Source organism: Erinaceus europaeus, chromosome 2, assembly GCF_950295315.1.
Source record: "Erinaceus europaeus chromosome 2, mEriEur2.1, whole genome shotgun sequence".
Classification (NCBI taxonomy): Eukaryota; Metazoa; Chordata; class Mammalia; order Eulipotyphla; family Erinaceidae; genus Erinaceus; species Erinaceus europaeus.
In genome coordinates this window covers 46465430-46483402 of record NC_080163.1, presented here as the reverse complement: position 1 = coordinate 46483402, position 17973 = coordinate 46465430, and the positions used below count along the sequence as shown (strand labels likewise).

Genomic DNA, 17973 nt, shown 5'->3' with positions numbered 1-17973 from the left:
GCATAAAGCGCAAGGACGGGCGTAAGGATCCCAGTTCGAGCCCCCAGCTCCCCACCTGCAGGTGAAGCTGGTCTGAAGGTGTCAATCTTTCTCTCTCCCTCTCTGTCTTCCCCTCCTCTCTCCATTTCTCTCTGTTCTATCCAACAACGATGACATCAATAACAACAACAGTAATTACAACAAGAAAACAACAAGGGCAACAAAAGGGAATAAATAAATACTTTTTTAAAATCATGAAAACAGAACTGATTCAAGACTTTGTTTCAAAACATGATTGGGCAAGTGCCTTTCCATTACTGTGTTTAACACTTCAATTAGTATAGAGAAGTTATCTTTTCAGAGTACATGTGAAACTACAGGTGCAAACAGTTAATAAGAGTATACAGTATATACTCAGAATGTGTGGATAACATATTATACAAAATATGTTTAGGTTTATAAAGGTTAAAATATGTTCTATATTATATGAAAAAGTCAACTCAGGATACATAACCAAATCTACTAATTTTCTTTAAAAATAATAGAAAAGTGAGTTTCTACATAGCCATGAATATCAATAACTATCATACAGATTATCTTGTTAACTCTGTGAACATGTTCACTTCTTAGTGAGTAAGCACACTATTCTGCAATCAGGATTGCCTATATATAAATATAACAGGAACTCCCTTTTCTTTAGGGATCAAATTCAGGACCTTGTATACATATGGCATATTGTCTATAACCAAGTTACATCCTCATCCGCTCTGGGTTCCTTTTACTATTTTTGTATTTATTTATTTAACATCAGATTGAGAGAGAGAGAGAGAGAATCTAGAGAACCACCCTGGAACATGTGACCAAACAAGTGCCTCAGGCATGCAAGTTAAGCATGCTACCAGATAAATCATTTCCCCTACTCCCTCCCATTTATTCATTTATTTACTCATTCATTTATGTTTTTTTTTTTTTTTTGGTCTCTGGAACTCATACACTTGTGATTTCACTGCTTCCTGGCTGATATTCTCATTAAGACAGAGAGCAAGCTCATCTAGAAAGGCATCTGCTTTGTTATGTACATGAACCCCCCACCATGGAGGGGTATGGTTTTGGTCCTGTAATGTTTCTTTTTTTTTTTTGTCTTGATCTCTCTTTTCTGAAAGCCATGAAACCCTAATGATGACACACTCACACACAAAAGAAAGTGAAACAGAGAAAAAGTCAGAGAGAAAGACACCACAGCAATGGAGCTTGCCTCAGTGCCATAGTATTCCCAGGTAATACTGGGGCTTGAACCTGGGCTACATGCATGGTGAAACATGCATCCTACCTGGTGATGCACCTCTCTGAAGCATTCATTTCAAATAAATGTCCTATAAAATAATTAAATAAATCTGCGAGTTGGGAGATAGCTCACCTAGTAGAGCTTGTAACTTAACATGTGAGGCCCTGGGTCCAAGCTCAGGTGCCACATGGGAGCGCCATGGATGATGGAGCGGTGCTGTGGTATCCTTCACCTACCTCTTTCTCCCTTTTTCTCTTCTCTCTTACCCTTTAAAACAAAGGATGAAAAAGTGGCTGGAGAAGTCTCTCAACTATGATGGTACATGATTGCAGCCTAGTAGTCGTTGCATAAATAAATCAAACATGTTTACAAATTCAAATGTTAATATCAACTATGGATACCCTACTGGACACACCAAGAATCTAGTTTCCATAGCTCATATAACCTTTCATGTGATCAAGTAATATACTTTATTAACCCATCAGTATATTTTTTGGCATTCCTCCTATTTTCTTGTATTTTGCAGTTTATGTCTAGTATATATATATTCTCCAGGGTTATTGTTGGTTGCACTATGAATCCACTGCTCCTGGAGGCTATTTTTTCCCCTTTTGTTGCCCTTGTTGTTTTATCCTTGTTGTGGTTATTATTATTGTTATTATTGATGTCATTGTTGTTGGATAGGACAAGAGAAATAGAAAGAGATAGGGAAGACAGAGGGGGGAGAGAAAGATAGATACCTGTAGACCTGCTTGTGAAGCAACCCCCCTGCAGGTAGGGAGCAGGGGGCTCAAATCGGGATCCTTATGCCTATCTGTGCACTCCATGCCATGTGCACTTAACCCTCTGCACTACCACCCGACCCCCCTGATGTCTAGTTTTTAAAGTAGATACTGAGAAATCTCCTGAAGCATCTGAAAAGCATTCAGCAGATTAGTGCAAAAAACAATAGGGTGTTTTTTCTTCATTACACAACACATACTCATGACATTTGAGAGTCATAAAACAGTATTTCACTGTGGGGAAAACTATCACTTAAGATGAGCCCATTCTTGAGGAATGAATTTTTAAATTTTAAACTATTTTTAAATTGAATTTACTGTCAAAAATGCAATCTCAGATTCTTGTAATAAAGCATAATAGTATCTACATTCACAGAATTGCAACTATTCAAATAGATATTAATCTGAAGATGCACAGGCCTACCTTTAACTGGAAGATGCCAGCTATATAAAATATTTGTATTTCTTTCATAGTGCATTAATGATCTAGACATAGAATATTCATTTATTTCTTTTTATTTATTCATTAATGAGAGGGGTAGGAGGAGAGAAAGAACCAGACATCACTCTGGTACATGTGCTGCAAGGGATTGAACTTGGGATCTCATGCTTGAAATTTCAGCATTTTATCCATTATGCCACCTCCTGGACCACCATAGAATATTCATCTTGACATATCAGAAAAGAGCTTTGTCTTCTTATTGTGTTCACTTTTTACATATTTGTTTTCAGGTTAAAAAATAAAAATCTCATAATATCCATTGACATAAAAATATTTGTATTTCATGATGTGGGTTATAATTCTTTCAAGCTTTTAGACTGCATCAGGAGATAAGGCATAATTCTAATGCTCCTTCTGATTCCAAGTATATGTCTAATAGTTCATGGTTTAACCCAAAATTTCCAGAGTTCAGATGCCAGATATTATTATTACTGTATATTGTTTAAATATTTCCCCCTTAAATACTTGTTTCAGTTTAAAGATAAATATCAGATAAATATCAGATAAATTTTCTAAAATTTCCACATTTCTAAAACTTGTCTTTAAACACAAAGTACAATTTGAAAACGAATAAAGTATCAACTGTCAAATCAAGTATATCTTTAAATGCAGCAAAGAATGACTATTTACATCATTAACCAGTTTTGGATGTGGCAGAAACATATTTTAAGTTAACAAATGAAAATATTTCAAGGACCCTTACTGAAAAAGAGAACTCACCTGAACAACTCCTAGCTCTTCATTTGTATTTACCTTCTCAGCTAATAGAAGTGGTTCACTTTTCACACAGCTCTCCTGGCTGATGAGGGTGTCAGCATAGTTGGGCTGGGGGAAGATCAGGTGACTCTTCCTGGAGTCTGCAGTGAGGGACACCTCATGGGAATAGGTCTGCAGGAAAGCCTGCACCCCATCCACACCCACAAAGTGAGAGGCAGGAAGGCCAGCCAGTCCACCTGCTGAAGCCTGGAGCAGGCGGGATGTGTGCCAGCGCCTCAGCCTGACAGCCAGCAGCACGATGACAAAGGCAAGGAAGACACAGGAGACCACGGCCACTGCCACCACCAGGTAGAGTGTGAGGTCAGAATCTTCAGGACTGGCAGGAGACTCCAGGCTGCCCAGGTCAGCCAGCACATCTGGGATGCTGTCAGCTATGGCCACAGTGAGTGTGACAGTGGCTGAGAGAGGGGGCTGGCCATGGTCCTGCACTGCCACCACCAGGCTCTGCTTGAGAGCATCTCTGTCCAGCAGGGCCCTGGCAGTGTGCACCTCACCTGTGTGCAGTCCCACTGAGAAGAGCCCTGGCTCACTGGCCTTGAGCAGGCGGTAGGACAGCCAGGCATTCTGGCCTGAGTCTCTGTCCACTGCCACCACCTTGGTCACCAGGTATCCGGGCTCTGCAGAGCGGGGTGCCAGCTCCACCCCAGTGGAACCATCAGTAGGAAGAGTGGGATAGAGGATCTCTGGTGTGTTGTCATTCTGGTCCAGCACGAACAGCCTCAGGGACACATTGCTGCTGAGTGGAGGGTCCCCACTGTCTGTGGCCTTCACCCATAGCTGCAGGTATCTAACCTGTTCATAGTCAAAAGAACGAAGTGCATAGAGGACTCCTGTGTCAGAGTTGATGGAGACAAAAGAAGACAGAGGTGCTCCCTCAAACATATCCTCAGCTAAAGAGTAAGTAACAAGGGCATTGTTGTCACTGTCTGGGTCATGAGCAGTTACAGAGAAGATTGATATGCCTCTGGGGTTGTTTTCTGGGATATTTGCAGAGTATGAAGTGTGAAGGAAGAAGGGAGAGTTGTCATTGATGTCTACCACCTTCAGGGAGATGTGATTTTCTGTAGACAAGGGTGGGTTACCATGATCAGTGACAGTTACTGTGATGTTATAATCTGAGATTTCTTCCCTATCTAGGGCTCCGGTTGTCAATAAGTGATAGTAATTATCAACTGATTTTTCCAGCTTAAAGGGCAAGCTGTTAGGGATAGAACATGTAACCTCACCATTCTCACCAGAATCACTGTCATGTACACTAAACAGCGCAATGATGGTTCCTGGGAGACAGTCTTCAGAGACAGAACTGACCAGAGACGTGAGGATCACTTCAGGGACATTGTCATTCACATCCTGTACTGTGACTACCACATTAGCGCTAGCAAGAAGAGCACCTCCATCCTGAGCCACGACTTCCATCAGGTAGGAAGTGGATTCTTCATAATCCAGCGATTGCACAGTAGTGACTTCACCCAGGTTTGAATCAAGTCGGAAAGTCTCTGAAATCTTGTCTTCTTCATTGCGGAAATAGTAGGTCAACTCCCCATTTATTCCCTCATCTGGATCCGTGGCGGTTAGTGTGAGCAGCCGGGTGCCTACAGGTAGGTTCTCTGGCACATTCACTGTGTACTCTGGTCGCGTGAACAGGGGCGCATTATCATTTGCGTCCAGGACCATCACGCGGATGTGCGTGGTCCCTGAGAGCACGGGGTGACCACCATCTAGAGCTGTGAGGAGGAGGTCGTGAACAGCCACTTTCTCTCGGTCCAGGGGCCACTCCAAGATTAGCTCTGGGTATTTTTGCCCATCACTCCCGCTTTTCTCATCTAGAGAGAAGTGCTTATTGGAGCTGAGCTGGTAACTCTGAAGGGAGTTGACTCCCACATCCGCATCTCGAGCAAAGGGCAGCGCTAGCCGCGTTCCTGTAGTGGCAATCTCATTAATTTTCACCTCTACTACTTCATCTCGGAAGCGTGGGAAGTTGTCATTAATATCGATTATTTCTACTTCTACTCCATAAATTTTCATCTTACTCCCAACCAAGACGTTAAAGTTCACCAGGCACCGCGCGCTCTGAGCGCAGAGCTCCTCGCGGTCGATCCTGCCCGCGGTGACCAAGCTGCCGCTGCGCGGTTGCAGAGCAAAGAGCTGCGTCCTACCTCGGGAGACAATGCGGACTCCGTGCCCCGCCAGCTCCTGGGTCTCCAATCTGAGGTCGCTAGCGATATTGCCCACGAAGGAGCCTTTGTCCAGCTCCTCGGGCACAGAGTAACGAATCTGCCCGACCCCAGGTCCCCACAGCGTCCCCAGGAGCGAGCACAGCAAAAGCAGCTCTCTGCCACCCCAATTCCTCTGAGCATCCGCCATTACCTTCTCTACACCCAATTTTCTCCTTGTCTGGCTCCAGTCTGCTGTTCCCCTATTTCTGAAGTGAAGAGGAGCGTATTCCTTGGTGGGGACAGGAAAGGGGCGCGGGTAAGCAGCTTTTCCCAGAAGGTTGTCTGTTATGTACTTGTTTAATGCCAAAGGAAGAGAGGTCGTATCCTTGGCAGCTGCTTTTCCCATTTTGGTAAACAGCGACGCTCAGAGGCCTAACCGGTTACTACACCCAATTCTGTTTTCATAAATGTTTGATTATACATTTCTAATAATCTTTTGCTGCATCTTTAAGTTCCCGCATGACATTAAGTTTAATTAATATTTGATTATAAAATAGCAAAAGACTTACATAAACCCCAGAAATAAACAAATTTTAGATTATTTTTTAGTTTTAAGTAATGATGTTGCATCAACTATGTCTTTTATTTACCTATAATGAACCCATTACATTAGGAAATTCAAATTATTACAGTTTAGATTTTAAGATTTTATATATTTTTAGGATAAACTTGTAAAAAATGTGCCCAGTTATACATAAGTACATCAAGGAAACAGTTTTCAGTGCACCTTTTAAAAAGGAGTGCTGATTTATGCAAATTTCTGTCACATGTAGAAAGAATTAAGGGTAAATTTCCTTACTCAGTCTTTGAGTTTCCAGAGTCTCATACTAAGGATAAGTATAACAGACTATAAAATACTGAGAGTTTGCATTGGGTTAGCATTATACATTTTATGTGGATGCTTTGCTAAGACAGAATGTTGGGGATAATCAATACAACTGTGGAGAACTGTATATCACCAATGAAGAAATACATGTTTAAGCAAGCAGTGGACACTCTGAGTTGGCACAAAAACTGAATCTTAATTTCTTTAAATGGTAGTGAAGAAAGAAAAGGCTTCTGGTGATGAAAAGTGAACATTTAACATAGTCCATAGAGAGTACCAATGTTTTACTTAAATGCATCCTCAAAGGAAAATGAGATGCTTTATGTAATTGTAAAATTCAAACAATAAGTTTTACTTGAACAATTAGTATACTCTGAAATTTTTTCTCAATGTACAGTTTTCCACAAAATATCAGTTAATATGCACGAAAGAGAAAATTTTCTTTTATTAAACACACTTAAACTGAGACTTCAAAGACCTCAAGTCTTGTTTAACATCTTAAAATAGATTTGAGGTCCTAACCAAGACGCTTAGCTTGAGAAGACAGCCACTATCTTAACTCATACCTACCAATATTCAGCCATTGATGAATCATGGTATGGGTAATTTTTTTTCTTTCTTTAATTCACTGTTTCCCAAATATGAGTGTGGGGATTACTCATTACTATCATTATAATTAATTTATGACTTTAAAAGGTAATAAAGCAAAATTTTAAGTAATAAAAGTTCAAAGAGGTAAAAAAAAATTGCGGAACACCTCATATTAATCTTAAGGGAGAAGATAGGTAAGGAAGAAGAAGAGAGTGGATATTACATAGTAAAAGCCATAATCTTGGACACATAAATCACACAGTGCATACAGAAATCTTAAAGATAATGCCTACATTCGACAAACAAGACAATAAAATAGCATATTTCTAAATATGGCGATTCGTTAACTCAAAGTGAAAGAAGTGAATTTAAGTAAAGCTCACCTTTAAATTATTATCAGGGGCAAAAGGAATCACTGCATCTTCATAATTTGTATTTGGTATCCAAAAGGTATCTTCACAGAGAAAATCCTGGGAGGGCGCAACTCCAGGGGTAACACGGAGAAAATTAAACTCTCTTAGCTGATTGTGACGCAAGGCACAGATTGTAGAAGTAGGGCAAAGTTCCTTCACTGTAGTTGGGGGCAACAGCAGGTGCAGACTTGGAGCAGACACCAGCCTGAAAGCAGCCCCAGGCCTCTTGGCTGGAGGAGCTGCGCAGGCGCAGGGCGACCGCCAGGATCACGGCGAGCAGGAAGAGCACGGAGATGAAGGCCAAGGCCAGCACCAGGTAGAACTGCAGCTCGGCCTGCGGGTCAGCGCGAGGAGGGCGCTCGCCCAGGTGGTGGTCGGGCGGCACCTCTTGCAGGCTGTCTGCGAAGACCAGCAGCAGAGTGGCGGTGGCAGAGAGGGGCGGCCGCCCCCCGTCGCGCACGGCCACCAGCAGGCGCTGTCTGGCCGCGTCCCTGTCGCCCAGGGGCCTGGCCAGGCGCACCTCGCCCGTGCGCAGCCCCAGGCCGAAGAGTCCGGGCTCGCTGGCCTGCAGCACGTGGTAGGACAGCCAGGCGTTGTGTCCCGCGTCGGCGTCCACCGCCACCACCTTGGTGACCAGGTATCCGGGCTGCGCGGCGCGCGGCACCGTGTCGAAGAGCGCCGAGCCGTCGGGGCCCAGCGCGGGGTAGAGCACGCGGGGCGCGTTGTCGTTGCGGTCGCCCACCAGCACGCGCAGGCTCACGTTGGCGCTGCGCGCGGGCGAGCCCTGGTCGCGGGCCTGCAGGGTCAGCGCGAAGCCGCGCAGCTGCTCGTGGTCGAAGGCGCGCTGCGCGAACAGCACCCCGCTCTGCGCGCTCAGCGACACGAAGGCCGCCAGTGCGCGCGGCGCCAGGTCGCTGCCCACGATGGAGTAGGACACGCGGCCGTTGGGGCCCAGGTCGGAGTCGGAGGCGCTGACCTGCGCGATGGAGGCGCCTGGCGGGTTGTTCTCCTCCACCAGGTAGGGCTGGGCAAAGACTGGTGGGTTGTCGTTGACGTCGCCAATGTGAAGAGTGATGGTGATGCTGGAGGAGAGAGGCGGCTGGCCCCTGTCTGTGGCCATAATGGTGATATTGTATTCAGGGGTCTCCTCCCCCGGTCTAGAGCCCTTTCTGTCAGTAGTTTGAAGTAAATCTTTGAGTAGGACTTAAGTATAAACTCGGCTTTCCCCAAAATGTGGCAGTATACTTCGCAGTTTTCTCCTGAGTCTCTGTCTCTGGTTTTTATCAAGGCAGTCACTGTTCCTGGCAGCGAGTCTTCTGGGAGAAGTGTAAACACCAAAGTCACAAGCACTTCAGGCACACAATCATTCTCATCAAGAATTTCGTCCTCTATACTGCAATGTGCAACAAGATCTCCTGGATCTTTTGCTTCTACACCAAGTGTGTAACTGTTATCAGTTTCGAAATCAAACTTGCCCTTGGTCGTGATTTCCCCTGTCCTTTTATCCAAGTTAAAAACTCTTCCGTTCAGCTTCTACAGAGGCACACCCTACTAGGGAAAGAGAGAGGCAGACTGGGAGTATGGACTGACCAGTCAATGCCCATGTTCAGCGGGGAAGCAATTACAGAATCCAGATCTTCCACCTTCTGCAAACCACAATGACCCTGGGTCCATGCTCCCAGAGGGATGGAGAATGGGAAAGCTATCAGGGGAGGGTTGGGATATGGAGATTGGGTGGTGGGAATTGTGTGGAGTTGTACCCCTCCAACCCTATGGTTTTGTTAATTAATCCTTTCTTAAATAAAAAAAATTAAAACGTAAAAAAAAAAAAAAAACTCTTCCACCTGTTTGTCCACATTGTGAAAGGAGTAGGTGACCTCTACATTGAAGCCATCATCCAGGTCGGTGGCTTTCACTTGCAGCAGGCAGGACCCCGGGGGGCATGCCCTCCTGCAGGCTGACCCTGTACAAGTCCTGGCTGAACACTGAGGGGTTATCATTGGCATCAGTGACTTGGATTTGGATCAGGGTGATGCCACTCTGAGGAGGGTCCCTGCCATCCAGAGCTGTAAGGACCAGCTGGTGCACATTCTGCTCTTCTCTGTCCAGAGGATGCTTCAGAACCAACTCAGGAAATTTACGTCCATCTGAAGTCTGTTTTTCTGCCAGATCAAAGTACTCATTATCATCAAGCTGGTATCTTTGCAGTGAATTAAGACGAGCGTCTGAATCCACCGCTGGGTCTAGTGGAAATGTCTTGCCCGGCTTAGTGGATTCCACAATCTTTAAGTCAACCTTAGCATGTTTGAACAGGGGAGTGTTGTCATTTATATCCTGCACCACTACTGCCACATGGAAAATAGTGACTGGGTTTTCAGTGATAGCATCAAAATCCAGAACACAGAGAGGGTTCTTCCTGCAAATCTGCTCTCGGTCTATTCTGTCACTCACGACTAAGTCTCCACTCTCAGGGTGTACAGTAAAATATTCCTTCTCCAAGCTAATCCGCAGCGTCCGGGCTAGCAGGTCCCTGACACTGAGCCTCAGATCTGTGGTGAGGTTTCCTACCACTGAGTTCTTAGCCAGCTCCTCAGGAACTGAGCAGTGGATTTGGTCCTGGAGAGCTCTGCCAAACAAACACAGTAGGAAGGGAAACAATACCTGCTGCCACTGCACTGGCTGCTCCTCTCTGGGCTTGGCCTCATTCTCCGTGTCCCTTCACTTCTGCTCTGCTGCCGGTCCAGAGGTGGAATAAGCCCTCGCTCAGCAGCTGGCAAAATCCTGGGCACAGTCACCTTTCCTGCCTTTGTTTTCTGTGCCCCAATCTGAGCTGGTCTCCTCTGTGTGGATGCATTCAGCAAGAAATCCAAGGTGCTCCTTCATCTCCCTTCTTCTGAGCTGTAGGGCCCCCAGAGGCTTCGCCCTGAAACTGCATCAGGGCTTGCAAATGTTTTGCAAAGAACTATTGTTTTCTGAATTTATGAGAAAGCAATTGTTTTTAAATAGCACATAGCCCCAAATCTACATGGTGCAATTCAGTATTCTATAGGCTATTCCTCTTTCCCTGCAACAGCATATTTCTCCCACATATAGTGATATCGTGTGTGTGTGTGTGTGTTTCCAGAGAATTGTTTTGTATAGTGTGGTAATGCTTGTTTTATTGATCATTTTTACTGGAGTACTGCTCAGCTCTCACTTATGATAGTCCAGAGGACTGAACCTAGGACCTTGAGCGCAGGCACGAAAGTATTTTCCCTGAATCACTATATTATCTCTCCAGTCTTGGAGTAGATCTTTGTAAATGTTTCTCCATGTTGTTATGTACAAATGGAAGCATACACATTGTGCACCTTGATGTTCACTCATGACTTGAAGGTTAGTTATTTTATAACAGTATATAAAGGCGTTTACCATTTATTTCTTGTAACTATTCATCAGTCTGTTACATAGTTGTACAATCATTTATTTTCCAAAGTTATTTTTTATACCAGAGCACTACTCAGCTCTGGTTTATAGTGGTGCAGGGTATTGAAGTGGGACACTGGAACCTCAGGCATGAGAGTCTCTTGGCATAACCATTATGCTATCTACCCCCACCTTAGAAATACTATTTTCTTAAAAATACATACCCATTCATATTCAACAAACAATTCCATGGTATTAGATTATAAATTATCTACTGATTATAAATTATCTACTCCTAGATACTTAAAATATGAATCACTCTGATTCTGTAATGTATTCTGAATTGTCAGCATACAAATGTATTTCAGACTAATTGATATTTCAAAATTATATTTTCAAGCTTCAATATTTTATTTTACTTTACATAGCAAATTACTGTTGTTAAGCAATGATACAAGTGAGTCTTATGTTGATGTACAACTTATGGAAACCAGAAAGATAAGCCCAGCATGCAAGCATTGCCTCAAGTGACCAGTTAGCCTGAGGCTTAGTTCTCATCACTGTCTTCTGATGTGTGTTTGTCAAAGATATACTCTGTCATCTCATATTGCCTCCCCGCCCCCATCCCGTGCAAGTTCGTTACGAGTTGGTTACATAGTCACGCTATTCCTTGATGAATTTGGCCTGTTCATTCAAGTAATGAGTCTCAAGGAAATCACAGAAGTGCAGTATCAAAAAACAACACTCTGCTTTGGGGTTAGGCAAATATGAGGTTTATTCATAAAAATCATGTGAAAGTAAGCAAGAGGAAAAGTCTAGCTAAGAGAAATGGCAGAAGCCAAGATTCCTTCAGCTAGCTAACTGCCTGAGACACCTACCCATCAGACGTGAAGAGGTCAGGAGGAAGATAAATCAGGAGCCATGCCAGCAGGAGAATGCCAAATAGGAGATGATCCAAAAACAGGGTGAGCTACTACAGGTCCTTGATTATATAGGCTCCCATACCCATAATTCCTTGTGAGTTTGCATAAGTCCATGCTAAGTTCCTAGTCAGGCTAACATCAGCCCTATGCTAATTACATCCTAAAGTCCATTATGAACACCCTGAGCTGCGTTCCAACACAGTTGTGTTCCGGGGGATATTTTTTCCTCAGTGACCAGTTTGTGTAGTTCCAATACTGAGTGATTCACAGAAACTTTCAGTATTAAAAAATGTCTATACTCAAAAAATACTTACCGGTCTATATTCATGTTTTAATTTCTTTTCCCTTCTCCCCATGGCAGCTAATTGCATTATATTGCGATTGTCTTTAATTTGCCTGTTGATACACATTTCCCTCATGAAGACAAAAATACCTAGAAACTAAAACAACTCTCCTTAAGTTGAACTAGGTATAGTTCAAAACCTATTGATACAATTCCCAGATGTGCAAAGATCATTAATTTGTATAGGCCAAAATATAAATCCTGAGTCCACTAACAAACTTAGTGAAGACACAAAGAACAAAGATATTGCATACGTAGTGCACGTGAAATTTCACTTGCCCACCAGATCATGCCAGACACAGTGACAGGGCTATCATAGAGCAATCTGTGGGGCCAGGGATGAGACCTGTCACTCTGTAACACAATCATATCAGTTCAGGAACCAAGTTAACTAAGCTTTCTATGTGGCTCACATAATATTAAAAAAATTTTTAAGTCATCTTTCTGTAGTAATTACAAAAGGGTCTCATAGTGATGCAACAATAGTAATTGAGAAACTGTTAAAGTTACTCCTACAACCTATTTAACTATGTACAAAGTAAAATGAGTAATATTTTTGGTAGTCACAGAAGCACATGAAATAACCACACATACCACCAGTGCCTTCTATAAATTGCAATGGCAAGAAATTAGAAACACACCAACCCACTTGGGCTGCTATCTATGTTAAAGTTATATCTGCAAAGACAAGTTCAGGTGTGAATGTGGTGAAAAAGGAGCTGTCTTACACTTTTGGTGGGATGTAAACTAGTCCACCCCTCTGTGAAAGACTGTCAGTCGATTACTCAAAATACTAAAAATGGACCTACAATTTAACCCAGCAGTTCCACTCTCAGGTACCTATCCAACACAAAATTCCAAACAGAAGACATCTATGCATACTTATGTTCATTACAGTGCTGCTTATAATATTATAATAGCTCCAAATTGGAAGCAACACAAATGTCCAAGAACAGATGAGTGGTCAAGGAAGTTGCAGTATACGCACACACACACACACACACACACACACACATTCACACACACACACACACATACACACACTCACAAACACTCACACACACACATATTACTGACCCAATAGAGTATTACTCACTTTTTTTTTTAAATACTCATGCTGCTTGATTTTTATTGAGGAAGTGTTTTATTTTATTTATATTTATTTTCCCTTTTGTTGCCCTTATTTTATTGTTGTTGTAGTTATTATTGTTGTTGTTATTGATGTTGCTGTTGTTAGATAGGACAGAGAGAAATATAGAGAGTAGTGGAAGACAGAAAGGGGAAGAGAAAAATAGACACCTGCAGACCTTCTTCACCACCAGTGAAGTGACCTCCCCCCCTTTTAGGTGTGGAGCCAGGGGCTGTAAATGGGATCCTTACTTTAGTCCTTGCACTTTGCGCCACCTGCACTTAACACATTGCGCTACCACCCAACTTCAGAGTATTTCTCAGTTTTAAGAAACGGTGAGATTTTATCTTTTGCTACCAATTGGATGGAACTTGAAGGAATCATCCTAATCTAAATAAGCCATGAAGAAGACAAATACAAGTGGAATTTAAGACATGAAGAAGGGGAAAAGACTGAGTAAAAATAATAATGAGATGTGGTCAGATTAAGGACTCAGGGACTCTTAAGGAGAAAGGTGGAAAGGAACCAAGAAGGGGGTGGACTCAGCATCTGGTGGCAGAGAAACTGGACACATTGGTAAAGGGAGTGGTGTGTTAAAACCTAACATGCCAAGATGTGAAATTGTACACCTGTGACAACAACACTCTGGTAAATAACCAGTCAATTCTCCTCAAATGTGGTTTATACAATACAAAGATGCATCTAAAAGTTAAATATTCTCCTCAATTTTTAAATCCCTTTTTGAATTATAATGGAAAAAATTAAATTCTAGTGAAGTATGTTAGGGTGTCAAAGTCAAAAATTAATAATACCTGAGAGTTGGGCTGTAGCACAGTAGGTTGAGTGCACGTGGTACAAAGCTCAAGGACCTGCAGAAGGATCCCGGTTTGTGCCCTGGCTCCCCACCTGCAGGTGAGTTGCTTCACAAGCAGTGAAGCAGGTCTGCAGGTGTCTATCTTTCTCTCCCCCTGTCTTCCCCTCCTCTCTCCATTTCTCTCTGTCCTATCCAACAACGACGACATCAAGAACAACAACAATAAGACAACAAGGGCAACAAAAGGGAATAAATAAATCTAATAAAATAATAATAACCAATTCAAATTAACAATAGATTCAAAGAAAGAATAACATAAATGTACAAAATTGCCTTCTTTTCATAGTTCTGATGTACTCTCTCAGTAATACCTAAGGAGCTTGGCATTTGAGGAAGAAATGTACAGAGTGATATAATGCTAAGAATTTGCTCCTGAAACTATAAATGGATGAATAATACAGGAATAAGTAATCAAAAACCAGTCAGGTGCAGAAATTATTGGTTTTTCCCATTTTAAAGGAATAGAATATTTTTAAATTCCTTAATGTTACATATTACATATTTTACACTATTGGAGACACTTACTGTGTACTGTGTAGCAAGATGACTCACCTGAGGAAGACTAGGATCTCCTTTTGTTTCTAGTAAATCCTGAGTTATCAGAAGAGGCTCACTTTTTTCACTTTCCTCCTGGCTGATGAGGGTGTCAGCATAGTTGGGCTGGGGGAAGATCAGGTGACTCTTCCTGGAGTCTGAAGTGAGGGACACCTCATGGGAATAGGTCTGCAGGAAAGCCTGCACCCCATCCACACCCACAAAGTGAGAGGCAGGAAGGCCAGCCAGTTCACCTGTTGAAGCCTGGAGCAGGCGGGATGTGTGCCAGCGCCTCAGCCTGACAGCCAGCAGCACGATGACAAAGGCAAGGAAGACACAGGAGACCACGGCCACTGCCACCACCAGGTAGAGTGTGAGGTCAGAATCTTCAGGACTGGCAGGAGACTCCAGGCTGCCCAGGTCAGCCAGCACATCTGGGATGCTGTCAGCTATGGCCACAGTGAGTGTGACAGTGGCTGAGAGAGGGGGCTGGCCATGGTCCTGCACTGCCACCACCAGGCTCTGCTTGAGAGCATCTCTGTCCAGCAGGGCCCTAGCAGTGTGCACCTCACCTGTGTGCAGCCCCACTGAGAAGAGCCCTGGCTCACTGGCCTTGAGCAGGCGGTAGGACAGCCAGGCATTCTGGCCTGAGTCTCTGTCCACTGCCACCACCTTGGTCACCAGGTATCCGGGCTCTGCAGAGCGGGGTGCCAGCTCCACTCCTGTGGAACCATCAGTGGGGAAGGTGGGGTACAGGATTTCAGGTGAGTTGTCATTCTGGTCCAGAATGAATAGAGTGAGAGATACATTGCTACTGAGTGGAGGGTCCCCACTGTCACTGGCTGTCACCTGCAGTTGCAGGTCTCTAACCTGTTCATAGTCAAAGGAGTGCAGTGCATACAAGACACCAGTTTCAGAATTGATGGAGATGTAGGTGGAGAGGGGGACCTCCTGCAGTGAGTCCTCAGTGAGGGAGTAACTGACTCTGGCATTCTCCACACTGTCAGGGTCCCTGGCTGTCACAGATAAAATGGAGGCTCCTCTGGGGTTGTTTTCAGGAATGTAGGCAAAGTAGGAAGCTTGGGGAAAAACAGGTGGGTTGTCATTGATGTCTGCTACATGTAGGGTGATGTGGGTTTCTGTAGATAGTGGTGGACTTCCATGGTCTGTGGCAGTTACTGTGAGATTATATTCTGAGACTTCTTCCCTATCTAGAGTCCTTTGGGTTAACAACCGATAGTAATTTCCATAGGTCTTTTCCAGCGTGAATGGAAGATTATCTGGAATAGAACAGGTGACGAGACCATTCTCTCCTGAATCACTGTCATGCACACTAAAAAGTGCGATTACTGTACCTGGGGAGGAAGCTTCCTGGATGGAACTGGTGAGAGATGTAATCTTGACTTCTGGGGCATTGTCATTTATATCCAGAACTGTCACAAGAACCTTACTTCTGGCTCGAAGACCAGGTCCATCATGAGCCTCTACATCTATGTCATAGAATCCAGAGTCCTCATAATCTAGATCTCCCATCACTGTTATCTCCCCACTCTGAGAATTTAACTGGAATAGCTGGGCTATTTTATCTCTTACTTTCCGGAAAGAATATGTGACTTCTCCATTGGCTCCTTCATCTGCATCAGTGGCTCTTAGGGTGAGTAGCTGAGAGCCCACTGGCACATTCTCCTGAACACTCACACGATACTCAGGCTGAGTGAATATGGGGACATTGTCGTTGGTATCCACAAGTGTAACATGAATCTTGGCAGTGCCAGAGTGAACTGGGTCTCCTCCATCAAAGGCTGTGAGAACCAGGTAGTGAACAGCCTCTTCCTCCCTGTCCAGTGTGCGCTCCAGAACCAGCTCAGGATACTTAATTCCATCGGCTCCACTTTGCACATCCAGGGAAAAGTGAACACTGGAGCTGAGTTGGTAGCCCTGCAGAGAATTTACCCCTATATCTGGATCGAAAGCTTCAGGAAGAGGGAATCTAGTCCCGGGGTTTTCATATTCAGCGACTTTTATTTCCCTTTGTTCTGTCCCAAAATTGGGCGCGTTATCATTAACATCCATTATTTCTACTTCTACTTCCAAAATCTTGACTTTATCCTCCAGGAGAATCTCCAGGCTTACAACACACTTTGGAGATCTGTCACAGAGCTCCTCGCGGTCGATTCTGCCCGCGGTGACCAAGCTGCCGCTGTGCCGGTTCAGAGCAAAGAGCTGTGTCTTACCTTGGGAGACGATGCGGACTCCGTGCTCCACCAGCTCCTGGGGCTCCAAACCCAGGTCCTTGGCGATGTTACCAACAAAAGCGCCTTTGTCCAGCTCCTCAGGCACTGCATAGCGGATCTGATCTGCCCGGATTTCCCACAGGGTCCCCAGGAGAACGCAGATCCCAGCTAGTAGGCTGCAGCCTGGGTGAGAAGGACGGGTCGCCATCGCAGCCCCTCAGCTGAGTATCTACAGCTTTTGTGTTCCTTTGAGGAGGCCTGAAAAGCCCAGAATCTGCTGGGTCTGAGATAATGTATTCGTAGGCTATTGTTGCTCTCACCTGATTCAGACTGAAGTGTTCTAAGAGGCCATTAGCCAGTGTTTTGTGATGCAGAGATTCTTTACTTTGGTTTAAATTCCTGGTTGTTTTGTTTCGCCATTGGTGAACAGCGACACCCAGAGTCACAGCCGGTTATTGCAATACATTCTGGGCAAATAAATGTTCCCATGCAGTATAGCATTTATCCTCTAACGTGCTTGGCCCCATACACAAATTGGCAAAGTCTACTGCTTTATTTGAATTAAACTCCATAAATAATCCAAAGATTTCTGTACTATAATCCTGAGTCTCTGTCTACAACCATTACCTTGGTCACCAAGTATCCTGGTAATACTATTTTTTAAAAAGAACCTATGGCACTTTTCTAATTTTTTTCTACCTCAATCTTGCATTTTCCTTCTCTTTTGAATTTTACTTATTTTGCTGGAGTACTACTTTACTCTTGCTTATAGTAGTGCAGAGGGTTGAACCTGGATTTTTGGAGCCTCAGGCATGAAAGTCTCTTTTCATACCATTATGCTATCTACCCTCCAAGACTTTGTAATTTCTCATAGTATTTTCAGTATAGTTTTGTCGGGCTGAACTTCACTGACGGAAGACAGATGACCCGGGACTCATGGCTGGGTTGTACGCAGTATCTCTTTATTCAGGCAGGATACAGCACAATCTAAGTGGAGCTAAACTAAAAACTATATTTAAGAACTATTCTGTCCTTATATATACTGGCCAAGAAGGGTGTAAACAGGATGTGACATAGAGAGGGTGGAGAGAAAAGTGACTGGTGAAAACCAGGGTGTGACAAGGAGAGGGGGCAGAGCAAAAAGACATCATGAACCAGTG

At 43.8% G+C, this 17973-nt stretch overlaps 2 protein-coding genes across 8 annotated transcripts in view; both read right to left on the bottom strand.

Annotated features, from left to right (window-relative positions):
* LOC103109855 (protocadherin gamma-C4) overlaps positions 1–17973 on the bottom strand; it is a 243096-nt gene that overhangs the window by 162065 nt on the left and 63058 nt on the right. Inside the window, exon 1 of one of the 7 annotated variants that reach the window (XM_060179785.1) lies at positions 14598–17227. The exons of 5 other annotated variants lie outside the window; for them this stretch is intronic. In XM_060179785.1, the coding sequence (XP_060035768.1) occupies positions 14598–17021 (2424 nt within the window). In that variant the 5' untranslated portion in view covers positions 17022–17227. Of the gene's footprint in view, positions 1–3268; positions 5784–14597; positions 17228–17973 lie in introns of those variants that run through there. One more of the 7 variants, XM_060179838.1, reaches the window with a different exon arrangement.
* On the bottom strand, positions 5994–12118 carry LOC103128372 (protocadherin gamma-B2-like). Its single transcript, XM_007539214.3, is given in 7 exon segments — positions 5994–7474; positions 7476–8521; positions 8524–8890; positions 9208–9296; positions 9298–10087; positions 11857–11954; positions 12014–12118. Coding segments are annotated over 7 exon segments (2643 nt in total). The 3' UTR covers positions 5994–7326.